Source organism: Xiphophorus maculatus, chromosome 14, assembly GCF_002775205.1.
Source record: "Xiphophorus maculatus strain JP 163 A chromosome 14, X_maculatus-5.0-male, whole genome shotgun sequence".
Classification (NCBI taxonomy): Eukaryota; Metazoa; Chordata; class Actinopteri; order Cyprinodontiformes; family Poeciliidae; genus Xiphophorus; species Xiphophorus maculatus.
This window is the reverse complement of record NC_036456.1, coordinates 4,941,480-4,959,923: the sequence shown is the minus strand read 5'-3', so window position 1 is coordinate 4,959,923 and position 18,444 is coordinate 4,941,480. Positions and strand designations below refer to the sequence as shown.

Here is an 18,444-nt window from a genome sequence, read left to right as displayed (position 1 = left end):
TCTTAGCGCTGTCAATCATGGTTGTGTATGTCCTGATTGTTTGGATCTTGACTTTCACTTTGCAACTGTGTCTTTCGTCAATAGAGAATGTGAATGTTTATAAAGGGTTTTTTTTAACATTAATGTAGCCAACGATGAGTTAACTTAACTATATCCATCATAATGTCAAAATAAGAGTCTAAATTTAGATACATAGGTCAGTCATAAAGGTTAAAACTTCTTTTATCATGAGGTGGTGATAAAAAAAACTAGACATAAATATATATTAATATAACAAGATCTATAATTGCCATTATAAAATTAATAACTTACTCTGTATAGATGGGAACCATTTTTGTATGGCTGATAGATAAAAACACAATTTCTTCTTCTTGCTCTGCTTGTTATGTCAGTTGAATAGCTCAACTATCACTTGAAGCCAGGTACAAATACATCTGGAACGATTTGCATATTGAAATTCAAACAGTCCATTGTTTACCTAGCAAAATCCCACACGCCTCTGAACAAGGAAATGTCAAACAGCATTTCGCTCTCCTGGGTGTTTATGAGTATCATTTTCTCTTGTGGGCCATTTTCTGTGTTTCTCTGGGGTTGACCAGATTGATTCTTTTATGTTGTTTTTTTCCTTTTCTTTTCTTTTAGTTTTATTCTTGTATTCTGTTTCTTATACATTTGCATTTATTTCCATTAGCGTATTCTCAGATTTCCTGCTTTGGTGTTTGGATGCTTTACGTCTTTCATGCATAAAAAGAAGTGCATGACTAAATTTTCTGCTTTAACTTCAGACAAGACAGGAGGTGTCATCTTTGAGAAAGAAAATCAGATTAATCAATCACTAACTCTGTATGGGATTAATAAGTTAAAGATTTTTGGAGTTAATGATGACCAGTTTTTTTTTTGTTTGTTTTTTTTTTTTAAATCCTACACTAAGAACATTTTTTGAGATTTCCTTTCTTAAGCATATTTTCATTTATTTCTATAAATGAAAATATATAAGCTTTTCAGGGCCAAGACCAACATGGCCCAAGTTGCCCGACTCACATTTTATGTGTTTTTTTGTAAATGGGAGATCCAGAAAGCAATTAGTTGTATATAAAATAATAGTAAAAAAAAAAACTTTTGCAATACTGAACTTTTAAAATGTAAACTAAATAAGTTGAGAAGTTAATAAATGTAGTGTAAGCATACCTGTTCTTGTTGTAGGAACTCTCTTTGTGGACCCTTAAGACATTTTTACCCTAGAGGAAAAATCTAAGCAAAAAACATAATAATAATAACAAAAACACTTGTAAACGTGTCTAGCAGTCTACCAAATAAGAAAATAGTACATACATTACTCATTCCCTTAACAATTTTGGGAATACTTAGAAACCTTTGTGTTTCTCCTGTGTGTGGAGTTAGACTGAATTTAAACATTCAACAGGTTTCCTTCTCTTCCTTATTGAGTTATTTCCTTTTCCAAGTATACTTTTTCTTACTGCTTGCTGCAGTGAGTAACTCTTTGTTTTCAAAGTGCTGTTGTAAACTCTGAACAGGTCTGCTCAAAGTTGAGTGATCAGTAGCTCACTCCTCGTGAGATCAACAGAGCAGCTGCTCCTGCAGTCACTCCATTTGTTGGCCATTCTGGAAAATATTCCTTTGACGTATCCAGCGGAGGCCGGGATGCTCAGGATGTGACTGATGATAAAGTGAGAGTGTTAAGGCAGGTCAGCTTCTTTAAAGAGAGTCGCCTATCTGGCAGGCACACCTTTGGACCGCTGCAGCTTTAATTCAGTTAAGTAGCCACAGAGTTGGTCATCTCGTCTTCGTGCAAATTTGTCCCTGAAGTTATTTATGATAGGATATAACTCAATACGGATGCTTTTATCCCTCTCTGGTTTCTATACAACTTGTTCAAAGAGTGAGAGCATATAATTGCAGAACAGAAGATAGACCTCCACACAATACCTCCTTGTTGATCTTCCTCAGATTCTTCACTGAGCTGCAACAAACCACGTAGTTGTCTGGACACTCCTCCCCGTATTTCGACCGATGTTAAGACTTTGCTGCAGTCAAGGTTTGCAACAAATGGCCGATTGCTGGATTTGGAGACAACCGCCTGGTTGTGACATGTCGCTGAGTTTCCTGGAACTCGACATCACAAAAACGGCAAAACTCTTTGAGCGACACTCTTCTTTTGGCTGATGTGGAAAAGTAGCCGTATATTTTCAACACCACATTTTCCACATCTGCAGTGAGCTGGTCAAGACCATGCTTCTCTGTGTTGGGCTGGTGTGCTAGTGAAGACGGAGTTGTGAATTCCGATATTGACATGGGTGTTGTCCGCACTGAACGCTGTCACTTGACCAAACGATAAACCAAATATTTTCAAGCAGTCGCACTGATAGAGTTACTGCACTATCAGTCCAAATCAGCTGACTCATCTGGATTCGCTATGAAATCGAGCCTTTTGCTGGTGATCTCATATTCTGGAGTGAAATGAAATATACTATATATATTTACACACACATATTCATACAGCTAAAAAGACTCCATAATACGTGTCTGTGTTTCCATTAACCATAAAAGTGCGCAAAGTGAAATTACGAAAATAAATTAACTTAATAGAAACAAGCAAATTCCGAAACGTTTTTCGATAAAACGTTGAGGGAGTTTTTCCGTTTTTGTATAAAATCAGTCTATCAAGTACACTGCTCAAAAAATAAAGGGAACACTTAAACAGGTGTTTAACACTTAAAGTGTTCCCTTTATTTTTTTGAGCCGTATATATTTCTAAAGCATTTCAGCAACAAGGCAGTTCAAAGTGCTTTAAAACTCATAAGACCCCCAAAATACAACGTCATAAAAAAACACCATACACCATACAATTGAAAAACCAAAATAGATGTACTCCGCAAAACTGTAATGGAAAAACTTTTTTTCGCATCACAAATCACGTGGTGTTACTACAGCTGGATGTTACTACAGGTAAAAAAGACAAGATGACAGAAAGTAGTAAGAGGATGAGTGCTTCTTTTTTCTTTGTTTTTGGACAGTGTGCAGCTGGATCTACCAATATACCAAAGCTCCCACACAGTTTATAAAAAGTCATGTGTCATTCTAATGTGTTGAATACTTAACTGTTTTATAAAATTGCTGATTACAATTTACCCAAAACGCCACATATGTAGTCACTCTCAAATATAAGGAGCTTGTTGCTCTAATGCCTGAATAAGACGTCAACATCTTGTCCCATGGCTGCCAGATGATGAATATATCTTATGGAACTGTTAACATCCTTGATTCTTAGTAAATTATTGCGTGAACAAGCTTATTCAAGTGTGATTTTAATTTAATTTCTTATTTAACCTTAACATGCAACAGATCACCCGTGTTCCATTTGTCCATTGTATTTTCAGGGAGTGAGAGTTAAACAGAAACACTCGCAAATGCAAAAATTGGGCTTTTTTGACATTAGCAGAAAATCAACAAACTCCATGACGTGGCTGTATGTTTGTCCGCATGCTAAACTGGGAACTGTAGATCTTAATCCTAGGTAAAAACTGTCCTTGTTAAAGCTGGTTTATTTGCATCAGGATCTGCCAACACGTATTTTACGTTGTGTGTTTGTGTGTACCAGATCAGCCGCTTTTAGATTATGCTAATGCTCCACTTCCCCCTCTGTGCGTCATGTTCAACTCCAGTCAGCTCTTTGCAAAGTGAATTATTTCCATGTCCATTTCTGAACTGCATATGGATCGGATTATTTCCAAATCAAGACTAATCCTTCTTGGTGATTCACTTGATGCATAAAGGGTTTTATCAGTCAATCATGCTTCAGTGGCTGAGCTGTCCCTGGAGCGCTCCAAATTGTCTGCTGTTTCCTAGCCATGCAGTCGCCCTCGCTGTGATGCTTTGCATAAACAGACCTTTTTTTTTATTGAAGGCTTCACTGTAACAGAGTACAGTGCAGCATCACGATGAAGAGTTTCCTGCTGGCAGCCTGGATTCTATCAGGTACAATTTATTAACCTTTTATATATTTTTTAATGACACTGTAGAAAATGTAATAAGATTTTAAATATCTAAAGATTTCCTATATTTTTCTAGCCTTGCTCAGTTTTTCCTTGTGCCAGGAACGTCAGTACTACTTTGTCAAAGAGTCCCTGAACTGGGATGAGGCTCAGAGATACTGCAGAAAGCACCACACGGACCTGGCTACCATCGGAAATTCTAAAGACGTGAAGCAATTCCTCGACATTGTTTTGTCTACTGATGACGACGTCTGGATCGGTCTGTACAGCAACATCAACTGGACATGGTCTGGCCTACTGAACAGTGTCGGGTCCCAGTACAGAAACTGGGAGAGTTCCGATTACGATCCCGACTTTATTTCAGCCAATCAGTTCTGTGTGTGCATTGGAGACAATGGAGGATGGTGGGACTACGACTGTGCGAAAAAATTCCCATTTGTTTGTTATAACGGTAACATTTCAGTGGTGAATAAAGTTTGTTTTTGAAATTGAGATTGTAATCTTACCACACTGTCTAATCGTTCTGTTGTCTTAACTTCATACACAGCAGGTACGACTGAGTTTGTGGCTGTAGATGAAGCAATGAGTTGGTCCAATGCTCGGACGTACTGCCGGCAGAACTTCACAGACCTGGCCACAATCAGGAACATCAAAGAAAACCAATGGGTTCAAACCCTGGTACCGACTGGATACTGGGCATGGACTGGTCTATATAGAGATGAAAACATTTACTGGTCTGATAAGAGTAGCTTCGGGTTCAGCAATTGGGATCACATATCGAATCTTAATGGTTCCGACGCACGGATATGTGGAGCTACGTCTAAGGCAAGATCTGCAAAATGGAAGTTTTTACCCTGTCAAACACGACTGCCGTTTGTGTGCTACTCGTTCAAAGGTGAGTTTTACCGTTCTCTGGTAAAACAAATGACTGACTTAGGAAGGAAATTTTCAAGATAAAATTGCAAACGAATGTGTGTTTTCTTCAACTAGTGATGAAGAGAATAGTGAAGATAAAACTGACATCAACAGGTGCTTTGAATCTGAGTGACCCCGAACAGAAAGCCCAACTCCTGAGGAAGGCAAGTGTTTTGTGGCACACAAGTTACTAGCTGCGTTTCCATTGACTGTATAATTGCACAAATTGGAATTACAAAAATAAATTCACTTAAAGGAAACATGGCAATTTTGAAAAAAAACAAAACAAAAAAAAAAAACTGACGTTTTTCAATAAGAAGGTTTTGCGCTAGCATGAGGTGGTTCCTTTGGTCGTGTCAAAATCAGCGATATGGACAGAAAGTGCAAATGAAAACACTTTTTTCACATCACTCGAGTCACGTGACCAACAACTGGATATTACTGGTGGAAAATATGAAGAAGATGACAGGAAGTGGGAGGAAGGTGACGTCACGGCATGATTACTAATGACTTGTTGCTCAAGCAAAAGTTATTCACACATAATTTTAATTGCATTTCTCATTTAATGGAAACACAGCAACTGCGAAATTGTGTTTTTCTTTCAACATTAGCAGAATATTGGGCAACGTTTTGTGCACATTTTTAATGGAAACGTAGCTAGTGATTCCTCAAAGATTGCCTCCAAAACCCAAGTTCTGATGAGATTTTTGAAAAACTGCCAACTATTTTTCTCTCGCAGCTCCAGGAAAAATTAAGCGAAAGTGCATCGTTGAAGTTCGTTGAGCAGCCAAAGAAGGACAAGAAAAAGACTGAATTGTAGAATATACACTACAGATTTCCACTCTTCTTTTGGAGACAGTTTAGTCACATGTGACTCGTAATCTGCTGGACTTCTAATGTACAGTAAAGACACTTTAGTCTTTCTAACAGGTTGATGTCGACCTCAAAAGGCTAAAGTAGGACTGTCTGGACTGGCTTCAGGCCAGACAGGAGGTTGATTTTTTTTATTATCATTTTTATAAAGATTGTTTGAATTTCTGTCTGTAATAAATATATTTTTGTTGTGTAATTCTAAAAAAACCAGAGTGAGAGAAATGCCTATACACTCTCTGGAATGAAGCTAACTAGCTCGTCACTAAGCACAGTGTTGCTCACCTTTTTCACTGGGACAAAAGAGGAGTTCTGCTGGTATCGGGTCTAGAGCTGCTGCTGACTGGTTCCTCTGTTGTTAAGTGTTGTAAAAGGTGCAGGTACCAGTTAAATATATGGATATGTTGGTAATTCTTTTCCTGTCGTTCATTAAATGCTAGAGAAATGGAGGCAAACAGTAGTCTGTAGCTAAGCTAACTATGCTAAATGGTTGATAATCTCAGTCTACTCACCTTTCTTAGAGAAAAACGGCTACAAATTGACACTCTTGTCTTTTTTCTCTCTCTCTTCCTTTGAAAACGTGACTTTATTTTTTTTGGCAGCATAGTTACTGCCACAGTCGTTCTTGACTTGTTCTAACTGCTGCTGACCACAGTCACCTTGAAGCGCGCCAAGCAGGAACGAACCATTTCATGCAGATCCAGGGGGGGTTCAGTGCAAACATGAACGTGTGCTTTTTGGTCTGGGAGGGGCAGCATTTAATTTTTACTACTAAAAACAATTTCAAAAACACGATACGATTAATTTTGTAATTGACAGAAATAGAAATAAATTGGGGCACAATGAAAAAAAAAAACTACTTTTATGTGGGTCCCCCTGTCAGTCAAGATCCCTTGGAATTGTCCTAACTTTTCCCCATACACTGATCCCTGGACCCCAGGATCTCCTCCAGGGCATTTCCTCTGTACCACCTGTAAATTCGGTCAATTTGTCTAATCATTTATTAATCACCTGCGCGTTTCAGACACTGTCAACGGCCTAGTAAATATGTTGGGGTTTTTTTTTTCCAACATAATTGTTCCTACGTTTATACTTATGTCTGTAATATAGAACTAGTCATGCTTTCAATTTTTACATTGCTATGCAGTAGAGGTGGACCCTTATCATGTATTGGTTATCTTGTAAAATTTCTGGTAAGAATTTTAACTTAAGAATTTTAACTTCTCCTCCATGGGCTGCCACCTTATCGTGGTGGAGGGGTTTGAGTGCCCCAATGATCCTAGGAGCTATGCTGTCTGGGGCTTCATGCCCCTGGTAGGGTCACCCAAGGCAGACAGGTCCTAGGTGAGGGACCAGACAAAGTGCAGCCCGAAGACCCCAATGATGAGTAAAAACATTGGACTTGGTGTTCCCTCGCCCGGACGCGGGTCACCGGGGCCCCACTCTGGAGCCAGGCCTGGAGGGGGGGCACGATGGCGAGCGTCTGGTGGCCGGGCTTTTACCCATGGAGCCCGGCCGGGCTCAACCCGAAGAGGAAACATGGGCCCCCCCTCCCATGGGCCCACCACCCGTGGGAGGGGCCAAAGGGGTCGGGTGCACTGTGTGATGGGTGGCAGCCAAGGGAGGGGACCCTGGCGGTCCGATCCTCGGTTGCAGAAACTGGCTCTTGGGACGTGGAATGTCACCTCTCTGGTGGGGAAGGAGCCGGAGCTAGTGCGTGAGGTCGAGAGGTTCCGGCTAGAAATAGTCGGTCTCACCTCGACGCATGGCTCTGGTTCTGGAACCAGTCTCCTTGAGAGGGGCTGGACATACTTCCACTCTGGAGTTGCCCAGGGAGAGAGACGTCGGGCAGGAGTGGGCATACTTGTTGCTCCCCATCTCGGCGCCTGTACGTTGGGGTTCACCCCGGTGAACGAGAGGGTAGCCTCCCTCCGCCTACGGGTGGGGGGACGGGTCCTGACTGTCGTTTGTGCTTACGGGCCGAACGACAGTTCAGATTACCCACCCTTTTTGGAGTCCTTAGAGGGGGTACTGGAGAGTGCTCCTCCTGGGGACTCCCTTGTTCTGCTGGGGGACTTCAACGCTCACGTGGGCAATGACAGTGAGACCTGGAGGGGCGTGGTTGGGAGGAACGGCCCGCCCGACCTGAACTCGAGCGGTGTTCTGTTGCTGGACTTCTGTGCTCGCCATGGATTGTCCATAACGAACACCATGTTCAGGCATAAGGGTGTCCATATGTGCACTTGGCACCAGGACACCCTAGGCCGCAGTTCGATGATCGACTTTGTCATCGTTTCGTCGGATCTGCGGCCGTATGTCTTGGACACTCGGGTGAAGAGAGGTGCGGAGCTGTCCACTGACCACTACCTGGTGGTGAGTTGGCTCCGGTGGTGGGGGAGAAAGCCGGTCAGACCTGGCAGGCCCAAACGTGTTGTGAGGGTCTGCTGGGAACGTCTGGCGGAATCCCCTGTGAGACGGAGCTTTAACTCCCATCTCCGGCAAAACTTCGAACACGTCCCGGGGGAGGTGGGGGACATGGAGTCTGAGTGGACCGTGTTCCGTGCCTCCATTGTCGAGGCGGCCGATCGGAGCTGTGGCCGCAAGGTTGTCGGTGCCTGTCGCGGCGGCAACCCTCGAACCCGTTGGTGGACACCTTCGGTGAGGGATGCCATCAGGCTGAAGAAGGAGTCCTATCGGGCCTTTTTGGCCTGTGGGACTCCGGAAGCAGCTGATGGGTACCGGCGGGCGAAGAGGCATGCGGCTCGGGCGGTTGCTGAGGCAAAAACTCGGGCGTGGGAGGAGTTTGGAGAGGCCATGGAGAAAGACTTCCACACGGCTTCGAGGCGATTCTGGTCCACCATCCGGCGTTGGACTGTACCAAATAGATGCCCGTGCGACGGTACCAGGTCACAAGGCTGATTGACCCAATAAAGTTCAGACACACGTACAAGTTATGGGAGTGATTTATTTCAGGATGCAGGTTCAGTGCATTAGGCTTCCTGAAGAGACAGCACACAAACGAAGAGATCAAACAAACCAGCGAATAGAAAACGCAACCAAAGAAAAAAGCAGCGTGGTACAAATCACAACGTCAGTGTCATCATCCGTGAAACTCACTGGACTAATACCGTGGAATATCACAACCCCTCACGTTCCCCCCTTCTTGCTTAAAGGAACATTGATACAATGACGACACCTCACTACGAAAACTAACTGGAACATGAGCAGAATATATGTACAAAAGATGATCCAAGGTGTAAACAAGCGAATGTAATGTGCCGTATTCAATACGTGATAAACCCCAAGAGTGGTCGTGACAACAGTAGCTGCGTTTCCGTAACAGATGTGCGCAAAACCTAATGTTAGCTAATGTCTTTAAAAAAAAACACAAAAAAAACAGACAATTTCACAATTTCGGTGTTTCCGTTAAATAAGAAAGCGGTTTAAATCAAGTAAATTAAGTTTGTTTATTAAAATAAAACAAAAAAAAACATTCTGTGCCATCATCCTTCTACCACTTCTTCGTCTTTTCCATCAGTTGTAACATCTGGTTATTGATAACATAAACATGTGATGGGTAAAAAAAAAAAATTTCCATTGAAGTGTTGTGAAATAATATTTTTCATAGTTTGGTCAGAAGACCACCTCATCACAGCTCCAATGTTTTCTAGCAAAAAACATGATTTTTTTCTTTTCTTTCTCTAAATGTTTCGCGTTTCCATTAAGTGAATTTATTTTTCTAATACAAAATGTTATGGTCAGTGGAAACGCAGCTGCTGCTGGTTTTTGGTGGCCTGCAAAGGCCTTCAAATGTAAGGTTTTCGTTGGACTGTGTCATACTTCGTAAAACCAGTTAGTGCAAGCAATCGCACAAAAAGTCATCAGCAAGAGGTCAACAGAAAAAGAAAATGAACTTGTGTATCAAAAATATCCATATACATAATAATGACTGTATACAGTAGCTGTCAGCGCCTTTTGGAGATGACAGTCTTACTTCCAGTTAGCGATAAGTGTGAAATATTCCTGATCCGAAAACAGTCATTTTGAAAATGGATACAGGGAAAGCAAGCGATGACATCGAAACCGAAAACATTTGTTTTTAATATCGTCATTAGGAAAGCCATTGGCGAATCAACGCAGAAGGAGAAAGGGGGAAAAAAAAAAAAAAAAAAAAGATTTATTTTGGTAGTCGTGTAAAACACAAACACACACGTTGATGGGAATATATACAAAGTGGAAATCGCTGTTCATATTTACACATTTACATACAACAAAACCAAACCTTTAAAGAGACAAGATTTCACCGTGGGCTACGCCTAATATAGGCTGATACAGAATACGTCGACTTACCCCCCCTTTCTCCTCATGTCGCAACCTTCGTCTCCAGGGGACAGAGTCCGCTCCGACCCACAACGTGTAAGGAGGAGGAACAGAAAGGGCCATTCTTTTTTCTTCTTCTTCTTCTTTTCATTTTTAACGCTCCCGCGGTCAGAAATGGGGCCAATTAAGAAGCTGCGAGCTTTTTACCCTGTGCGGCGACTCCGCGCGCGACCTTTTTACGTTTTGTGTGTGTGTGTGTGTTTTTATGGTTTCAGGAACCTCTCGTCGCCCGTCCCACCCCGCTGTTTGACCGCGGGAGAGTTAAAACACAAATAACATGATGGCAGAGAAATGTCACAGAGCAGATCGAAGTCTGCCGTCTTAGGCACCATGGGACAGACGAGAGCCGATACTCAATTGAAACACCGCACATCGATATTCATACGATTTTAAACAAGGATCCGGAACAATGGTGACGTAGAAAAGGAGGGGGAAAAAAAAAGAAAGATCAAAGCTATGTGGACATAATGGTGTAGTCCCAAGGAGGTGAGAAGTACCTGTGAGTGGAAATTCCAAAAAAGTGCAACACCGCCCTCTTGTGTTTGCATGCTTATTCCCTTCAGATGCAAGTTCACAAGGGTTTTTATTATACTGTACATTCCATTGAGATTATTATTGCCTTGTAAAAAGAGAGGAGTGCTAACTTTGGGGGAGAAGAAAAGTAAGTAAAGGACTAAAAGCGGGCTCATCTTTCGTTTAACATCACTACCCCAGCATGGCTCAAACATAACCATACAATCCCTCGGAAAAGTATTTCTACCCCTTCAAAGCTCTATATTTGGGCACATTACAACCACAAACTTCAATGTATTATTAACACACCAACTTAAATTGTTGCGTAATGTGAAGTAGAAGGAAAACAATTCATCTCTCTGATCGCGCCAGCAGGAAACATAGCGGTGGCAGCGTCATGCTGTGGGGAACGCCGCAAAGGGAGAGACTGGAGCAGATAAAAACGGCGACAAAAAAAAAATCGTAGGCTTTGAAAACAGCCTGTGACATTAGGAAAGACGTTCTTCTTACCACTGAAGCTACAACGGGACGGTTTACAGGAACGCACACGTTAAGAGTGGCCCAGTCCAAGTAACGATTTAAGTCAAATGGAGAAGCTTTTCTTCTCGCAGATGCTCTCCATGTAACCTTGTAGAAAAATGTGGTTTTGCAAATAATCGATTTGTTTGATCTTTAAAAAATTAAAAGTCGTGTATCATTTCTTTCTACTTCACAAACATCCTCATGACTTCCCGGAGTTCAAATATCCACACAATTTGGAAAGTAAAAAAAAACCCAACAACTCTTTTTCATGGTAGTCAGGAGGATATATGCTACTTTGTGTCATAAACGCCCAATAAAATACACTGAAGTTCATAGCTGCAACATGACAAATATTAATAATAAAGGTTTAGGTAAAGGTAAGACTTTTGCGAGGCCTGATTTCAGTCGCTGCTGGCCTGCACCGATCAACCATCTCATCAGTTAAAACCAGTCAGGGAGGTTGTGCTACTTCAGCACATTTTTGAAGCACTGATACATAAATTAACAGATGAACCTTAAACACTTCTTCAGAGCTGAGATGAACTGAAAAGGAGAAGAAAGGGACGTGGAATACAAAAAAATTCAAACAGATCGCCTAAACGTTGGGTTGGAAGAGGCTGTCGGGTAGATCTGATGTCTCCAAAGTGGATGGAAAAACAAAAAGAGAGAGAGAGAGATAGAGAGAGAGGCAGGGGAGGGGAGGAAGAGGAAGTCAGAGTCCCTGTGCTTGTTAGCTGGCTCGGCTAGGCTGGGCTAGCCCGTCAGCGTTGCCCCGTCAGCCATCAGCTGCTCAGGTAACCGTGTAATTCTCTGGAGTTGATGCTCAGGATCACACCCGAGTGGTTGCCTGGAGACGAGGTCGGGGGGGTGGGGGGGAACGAAAAAACAACATGTGCAAACGAATTAACAACAGGCTAACAAATGAACTGCAGAAATCACAGTGAAGGGTGTAAACGGTACTTTGTGGAGTTTTCTAAACAAAAGAGTGTAACCATGTGAACACACATCTCAACCAAATTAACATCAGTCAGATACGAGAAAACATTTAACTATGTAGCATAGCATGCTAAAACTACAGGCACATCTCAATAAATGATTCATAAGTCAATAAATTTCACTGCAAAGTTAATTTGCTTCGATTTTTTATTTTGAAAAAGGATAAACACGATCATCGTATTTCAAGTATTTATTGATGATTTGCTTCTGCTTTTGATGATTACGGCTCACGTCTAAGAAAAACTCCCAAATTCAAAGTTTTTTGAAAAATCTGAATAATCCATAAGACTAATAAAATCTTTTTTTTTTTTTTTAGCAGTCACTGATACCATGCACAAATAGGGCAAACCTCAAAAAGTCACGCTGACGAAGCCGGTTCTCTGCCCACTGCCACAACAACCGGAAGGTTGAGTGGAAGGAAAAAGTGGAGTTGTAAAACAAGCACAAGCAAAACTTAAAAAAAACCAACACATCTTTTTTTAAATTAAAGAATACTTTATTGATTAGGGAAATTAAGCTAAATAATTAATTGAAATTAAATAGGTTACATGCTTATTTACTGAGATGCACCTGTACATATAATCAATTGACTGAAGTGCCTTAAAAAACAGACCGACAACATTAAAATATTAAAAGAAAACGGGTGAAGTCATTCAGTACCTTGGTGTGTGTTAGCTGCTGGAGTTAGTGGCCTGGCTGTTTTAGTAGCAGTGGTTAGTGGTAGTCCTTATAAGAGAACGGAAGGCGGGGCTGCCTCCCGCGTTACCTAGAGTCTGCGAGTCCAGGTCGTCGTCGATGAACTCCTCGCCCTGGATGATGTGCTGCGTGTCCTCGCTGTGGTTGACGGGGCTGGTCATCTCCTGCTCCTTCTCGTTGTGCATCTGGGCGTAGATGTTGCGGTTGCCGGGGAGCTTTCTGAAAAACAGTGGAGGATAGGGGTCCTCAGTCCTAGGCCAAGGACTGTGGGATAGTGGTTTGTTTTTAATGAGACGGGGCTGGAGAACCGAACGGCAGGTTTTCATTCAGGTGACTTTTCGGTGGATATTCGTGTTCCGCGCTCAGGGGCTGTGGTGCCATTAGTGAGCTACTGTTGTGGGGGGAAATAAATTAAAAGTGCATGCAGTTCATAAGATCTTGTTATCGACGCTAAATTTCATGCAAACTACAGTGTGTGGTAGGAAGAAGGGGGGCAATAGTTTGGGCAATAAAGCAACGGTTACCAGCGGGTTTCAGATAATGCTTTTGAATCAAGCAAACAAAATTTAATAAAACTATAAAAATCTGCTGCAAAAATTCAATTATTCTGTAGAATTATTTGCATTTGTTGTAGTTGGTAATGGCTGTGGGGCAGGAGAGATCTCCTGTAGCAGTCTGTGTTACAGTGTATTTGAAGAAGCCTCCGATTGAAGACATTTTTTAACATACATTCTTGGAACTGAATCATGACAAGACCTTTATTTAGTGTTAACAAACGTCCAACTTGTCTTATGTAAACGTGTTTCTGATTCCCCCGTCACTGGGAGGTGGGGTGATGTCACCACGACCTCCATGACCTCTCTGAATGAGGCCGGACTGCAACACCCTTTGAAAAACTACTTCACTGCTGCCATTGTCTTTTTGATTTCCAAATAGGTTTGTGTATCTATAAATATAACCAGCCTTTCATACGTCAAGAAAGTAGATGTTTTGTGTTAAAACTCAGATCATGCTACTGGCTGTGGTCGAGTGCTGACCAACAGGAAGTGACTTCACACCAGGACAAAGCTCACCTTTTAAACTTGTACAGAATGAACGAGCCAGTGCCAACGACGCTTATTAGGAATATGACAGCCAGCGCCCAGACACCTGGACCTCCGGCTGCTCCATGGTAGCCTAGAGTGACAAACAAATGCGCAGGTTTCAGAGAAGAAGGGACCGACGTCACGTAGAAGCAAAAGCAGAAACTTGCTAGCGTTGATGAGAAAGTGTGAGAGGTGTCTGGGAGAACAGGACAGCACGGCGGCCTCAAAGTGGAGACGATTCATTGGGTCGCAACAGGGAAAGGGTTTTATTTGTGTTTGGTAACGTCTGGTGACGCACCACTCTCTGCCGCCGCAGCTATCGAGTCATTAGCAATTAAACCTCTTCAATGGACATAATCATTAGCATGCTGTTTGTTATAGCTTGAATGATAAACGACAGTGGAAACAAACACAAAGTAAAGTGTCGGTAGATTTCAGGGTCTACCTGCGTTCGGGTCGGCCAACATCACCAACACCCGCAGACCGCCTCGGACCATGAAGCTGATGTTCTTGTCGCTGACCGCTTGAACCACCGCTGGGATACGCTAAGAAGGAGAACGTTGCATTAGAGCTGCGATTACACTCAACGGGTCTTTATGTTTTTGGGAGAAACTGCGCGGGTCTGTGTGGATCTACCTTATCTACTAATACGCTGCCCTTGGCTGGTTTGGAGTCCAGCGGCAACACGTACAGGTCGGCCGTCGTGGGGAGGCCTGGGTTCACCACGGTAACCAGAGAGTCCTGAGGTACGCCTGTGGTCTGAGGACATGTGGTCACAAAGAACGGTGTAAGGCTGGTCAGCAGGAAGCCGACAGCACAACAATCGCACATTCTACAAAAAAATTTAAATTGCTCAGCTTTGCAGTGTCTCAAATTTCAGCTCAACGTATTTGCCATTTTTTACACCAATTTAGTAATTAAGCTAAAACTAGACAAAGATGAAAAACCTTCCTTGTCTGTACATATGTTCTAAGCTTCTCTTGAAGTGGAGTAGTTTTTTCCCGTAAAATGCCTCCTGCTGTCCAATTATTGACTAAAAATTAGTCAACAGATCAATCCTCTGCTGCAGATTCATCATTTGCTACGAATGATCCAGCGTTCACTGTGTTGATGCTACGGTATTGCATTTTAGGCAATTCTTTTTAGTTAAAAGGGAATTGAGTTATTTGTTTACTTGCATTTTTAAAAATGTTTTTCTCATATTATAAAAATAAGCTTTGGTAGGTAATGAAAAATATGCAGAATGTGTCAGTTCTTTCATTCGATTAATCGTCAGAATAATCGATTAGTTGTAGCCCTGAAAAATATATAAAGCCGCTGCTGCTGGGCTGATAACAGATTTTGTCAAATTGGGCAAATAGACGACAAAAATCCAACAATAAAGGACAGAGCAACACTTCTTCTGGTCATCTTTCATACTTCATCACCATCAACCATTGAAATTTTGTTTTTAAGCTTTCGTCTCGCTTCGTTGCAAAGCAACCAAGTGATCCAGCGGAAACATCAACGTTGTCTATAACAAAGAAAATGACTGGAAATGAGGTGAAGTGAAGGGATCGAACCTTGGCTAGGAGCTTGGTGACCACCTGGCCGACGTCGTCCCTCCACTCCGGGATGTTGGGGTTGAAACGGTCCAGGTTCCTGCTGAAGCTCAGCGGGATGACTTGGAAGTTGTCTGGAAGGAGAGCGAGTCGGCCACGTCCGTTAGGACCAACACCCGATCGGGCCCCAGCAAAACACAACCCAAAACCCCACAGCTGCTGCTCTGAGCGGACAGACGCGCCTCGTTGCCAATCACCTCGGAGGAAACACGTGGCGTAGTTTCGGTCTGCGCGTTTCCGCGGCGCTGCCGGCGCTAACAGATGGCAGCAGGTTGCCGGCAGAAGTGTAATCAAAGTGGCGTCATTTAACCGAATGGGATCAGAGACGCAGTGAAAAAAAAAAAGCAGACTTGATGTGAAATTACATGTATAGCCGTGCAGAGTGGTAATGTACAGACAAAACACATCTATGAGCTACATGGCTACAACTCAGCTTTTGATGCAAAACAAGATTTTATAGCATGCAGCTCTGTTCAGGGCTGTACAAGACGAACAAAAACTACTATGAAAAAATAACCACTGAATTTGTTTCTCTTTAATAAGGACTCAAATGTAAAAAGTTAGATCAGCGGCATCCAAACTCGTTACACTGAAAAGCTCTCAGGGGCCAAAAAAGGTTTTCAATACAAACATTTTGTGTCGTTTTTGTTAAGTTTATCTGCTCAATAATAAATGAAAGCAATTTTTTTTTATTAATTACAGATACAAAACATAAAAAAAAGGTTGTACACGAATGAGTTATGACACAACAGGTCACCAGTAAAAGAATCCTGACTCATTTTGTGAAGATGTTATTTATCTGCAACAAAACTTCATTTTATAAAACGTGATATTATTCATCTGTAAAAAAAAAAAAAAAAACATCTTGATTTTGTTTAGTAATTTGTTATTTATCTTTTAAAAAATTCTTTTTTTTTTTTTTAGTAAATTATTTATCTGTAAAAATCTTGCACTGCAAGATGAAAACTCATCCATTTGCATCAACCACCTATTTGTGTTGAGGTCGGGGGGCTGTGCAAAATCCTCCAGAGGGCTGCAAAAGGCCCCCGCGCCGCAATATGGACACCGCTGTTTGAAATGGTTGCAAATGTAATACTGTCAGACACTGTTTTAAAGTTATTAAGTAAACCAATCTAGTATTACGTGGCCACAAAGCTAAGCTAAGTCCCTTATTATGGAAAAACACACGCAACCATCGTTACCTTGACGCTTCATTAAGTGTAAGATATTAATTGTCTTACCATAGACTCTGACGATCTTTGTGTCCTGCACCATGGATCGGCCGTTGGACGCCTGGACGGTGACGGAAACCTCTCCGCTCTCGGGGAAACGGGTCACAAGGCTATTCTGGAGGGTCAGTTTGGGCTGGGAGAGGGAGAAATGTTAGCTACACGACAGGAAGAACAAGACAAACTAGAACACCAAGAACTTAGGTATTAAACCTCATAATCAATCCACCTAGTTTTTATACATTCAAACATTATTAAATCGTTATGCTGCGTTAAATATGCCAAAATGAGGTTTGATATACTTCGCATTAACATCAACTGCTGCTTTTTCATGAGTTGAAGGAGCCCAGAAACTCTTTTATGGTGTAAATATTCACAGTCGATATTATGGCCAATACATAACATATATGCATTAGAAATTCCTTTTTTTTAATTGTTATCTAAGAATCTAATTTTCTGAGACCTTTCTGGCTTGAAATATTTCAGCAATAAATTTATGTGATACACGAGTTTCACTTTCTGAAATGAGAGACTGAAAATATTAAACTTTTTATGGCATTTTAGGTTTTTAAAGGGGCAGTGTGGTATGTTTTTCTGGCACATTTTATATGATAATCAAGTAACTATGTTACCTTCAGTTGCTATAAAAATGCTACATATATCAAATACAACTTAAAAGAAATGTGACTTTGTAATTTAGTTCCTTGAAATTGGGCCTCTGTCTCTTTAAGAAACTCCAGCTCTTTCTGAAACTCCGCCTTCAGAAAGTCATCACAACACGGCTCCTCTATTAAGCCTTTAACAACGTATGAAAGGCGGGGCTAGGTCCACCCAGGCGTTTTGCACAGGTGGATGGTTTCCATGGAGATTAAAGGATTTCTCAAACATTCATGAAATAATCAAAGCAACACTTCAGGTATGTTTTTGATGAGGGAACAACACTACAAAATGTAGTGTTATTTTACATGTTATGTGGAATAACACCACCCCTTTAAGATGCGCCTATAGGTTTCTGTCAGTCAGCACTTGCAAAACAACAGCTGAATATTTCCAACTTTACCTTAGGGCCGTCGCCGAGCCACCAGTAGAAGACGGTCAGGTTGGCTGTAGTGGGAAGAACTACGGCCGTCAGGTTGACTACATGGTTTCTCCTGGCGATGGGAACCGCTTCCAGGTGAACTTCCTGCAGAGGCTCTGCACAGGAAATAGTTGGGGGTTTTTATTCACTCAAAAAACTGTTGAATGGAAAATCCCTCGCTGCCTTTCTTATTCTACTGACCAGCTGTTACACTTAAACGTAAAAAGCCACATTCAGCAAGACTGACACCGTGTCCCCTGCCGTCTTTACACACCGATGAGCACAGCGGGTCGATTTGAGTTCAACGTGTTGCCTGAGGTCACAGTGACGCATAAAAAGGACTGAACAGGAACGCTGGACGATCTGACTGGTGGAAAAAATAAAAACACTTTAGATCAAACGGCACCTCTTTCAAAAGAATGAGGCGGCATTTCCGCAGCTCATGGACTTTTGGAATGTTTTTCTTTGCTTTTTCTCACTTTTATTCACTATTTAATATTTGTTTAGCATAAATGCTGCCTCATGCCTTCTGGTTTTAGTAGGCAA

General features: G+C 41.9%; 1 protein-coding gene across 4 annotated transcripts in view; it reads right to left on the bottom strand.

The window, feature by feature from the left end:
• Positions 1-8,743: 8,743 nt before the first annotated feature.
• The window catches only part of sorcs2 (sortilin related VPS10 domain containing receptor 2), a 309,510-nt gene continuing 299,809 nt past the window's right edge, over positions 8,744-18,444 (bottom strand). The window contains exons 20-27 of one of the 4 annotated variants that reach the window (XM_023346473.1): positions 17,881-18,014; positions 16,833-16,956; positions 15,553-15,665; positions 14,627-14,749; positions 14,436-14,535; positions 13,979-14,081; positions 12,976-13,169; positions 8,744-12,060 (exon numbers count right to left, since the gene is read on the bottom strand). In XM_023346473.1, coding sequence (XP_023202241.1) covers positions 11,996-12,060; positions 12,976-13,169; positions 13,979-14,081; positions 14,436-14,535; positions 14,627-14,749; positions 15,553-15,665; positions 16,833-16,956; positions 17,881-18,014 — 956 coding nt within the window. In that variant the 3' untranslated portion in view covers positions 8,744-11,995. Of the gene's footprint in view, positions 12,061-12,869; positions 13,170-13,978; positions 14,082-14,435; positions 14,536-14,626; positions 14,750-15,552; positions 15,666-16,832; positions 16,957-17,880; positions 18,015-18,444 lie in introns of all 4 variants that reach the window. The other 3 variants (XM_023346475.1, XM_023346472.1, XM_023346474.1) reach the window with 3 other exon arrangements.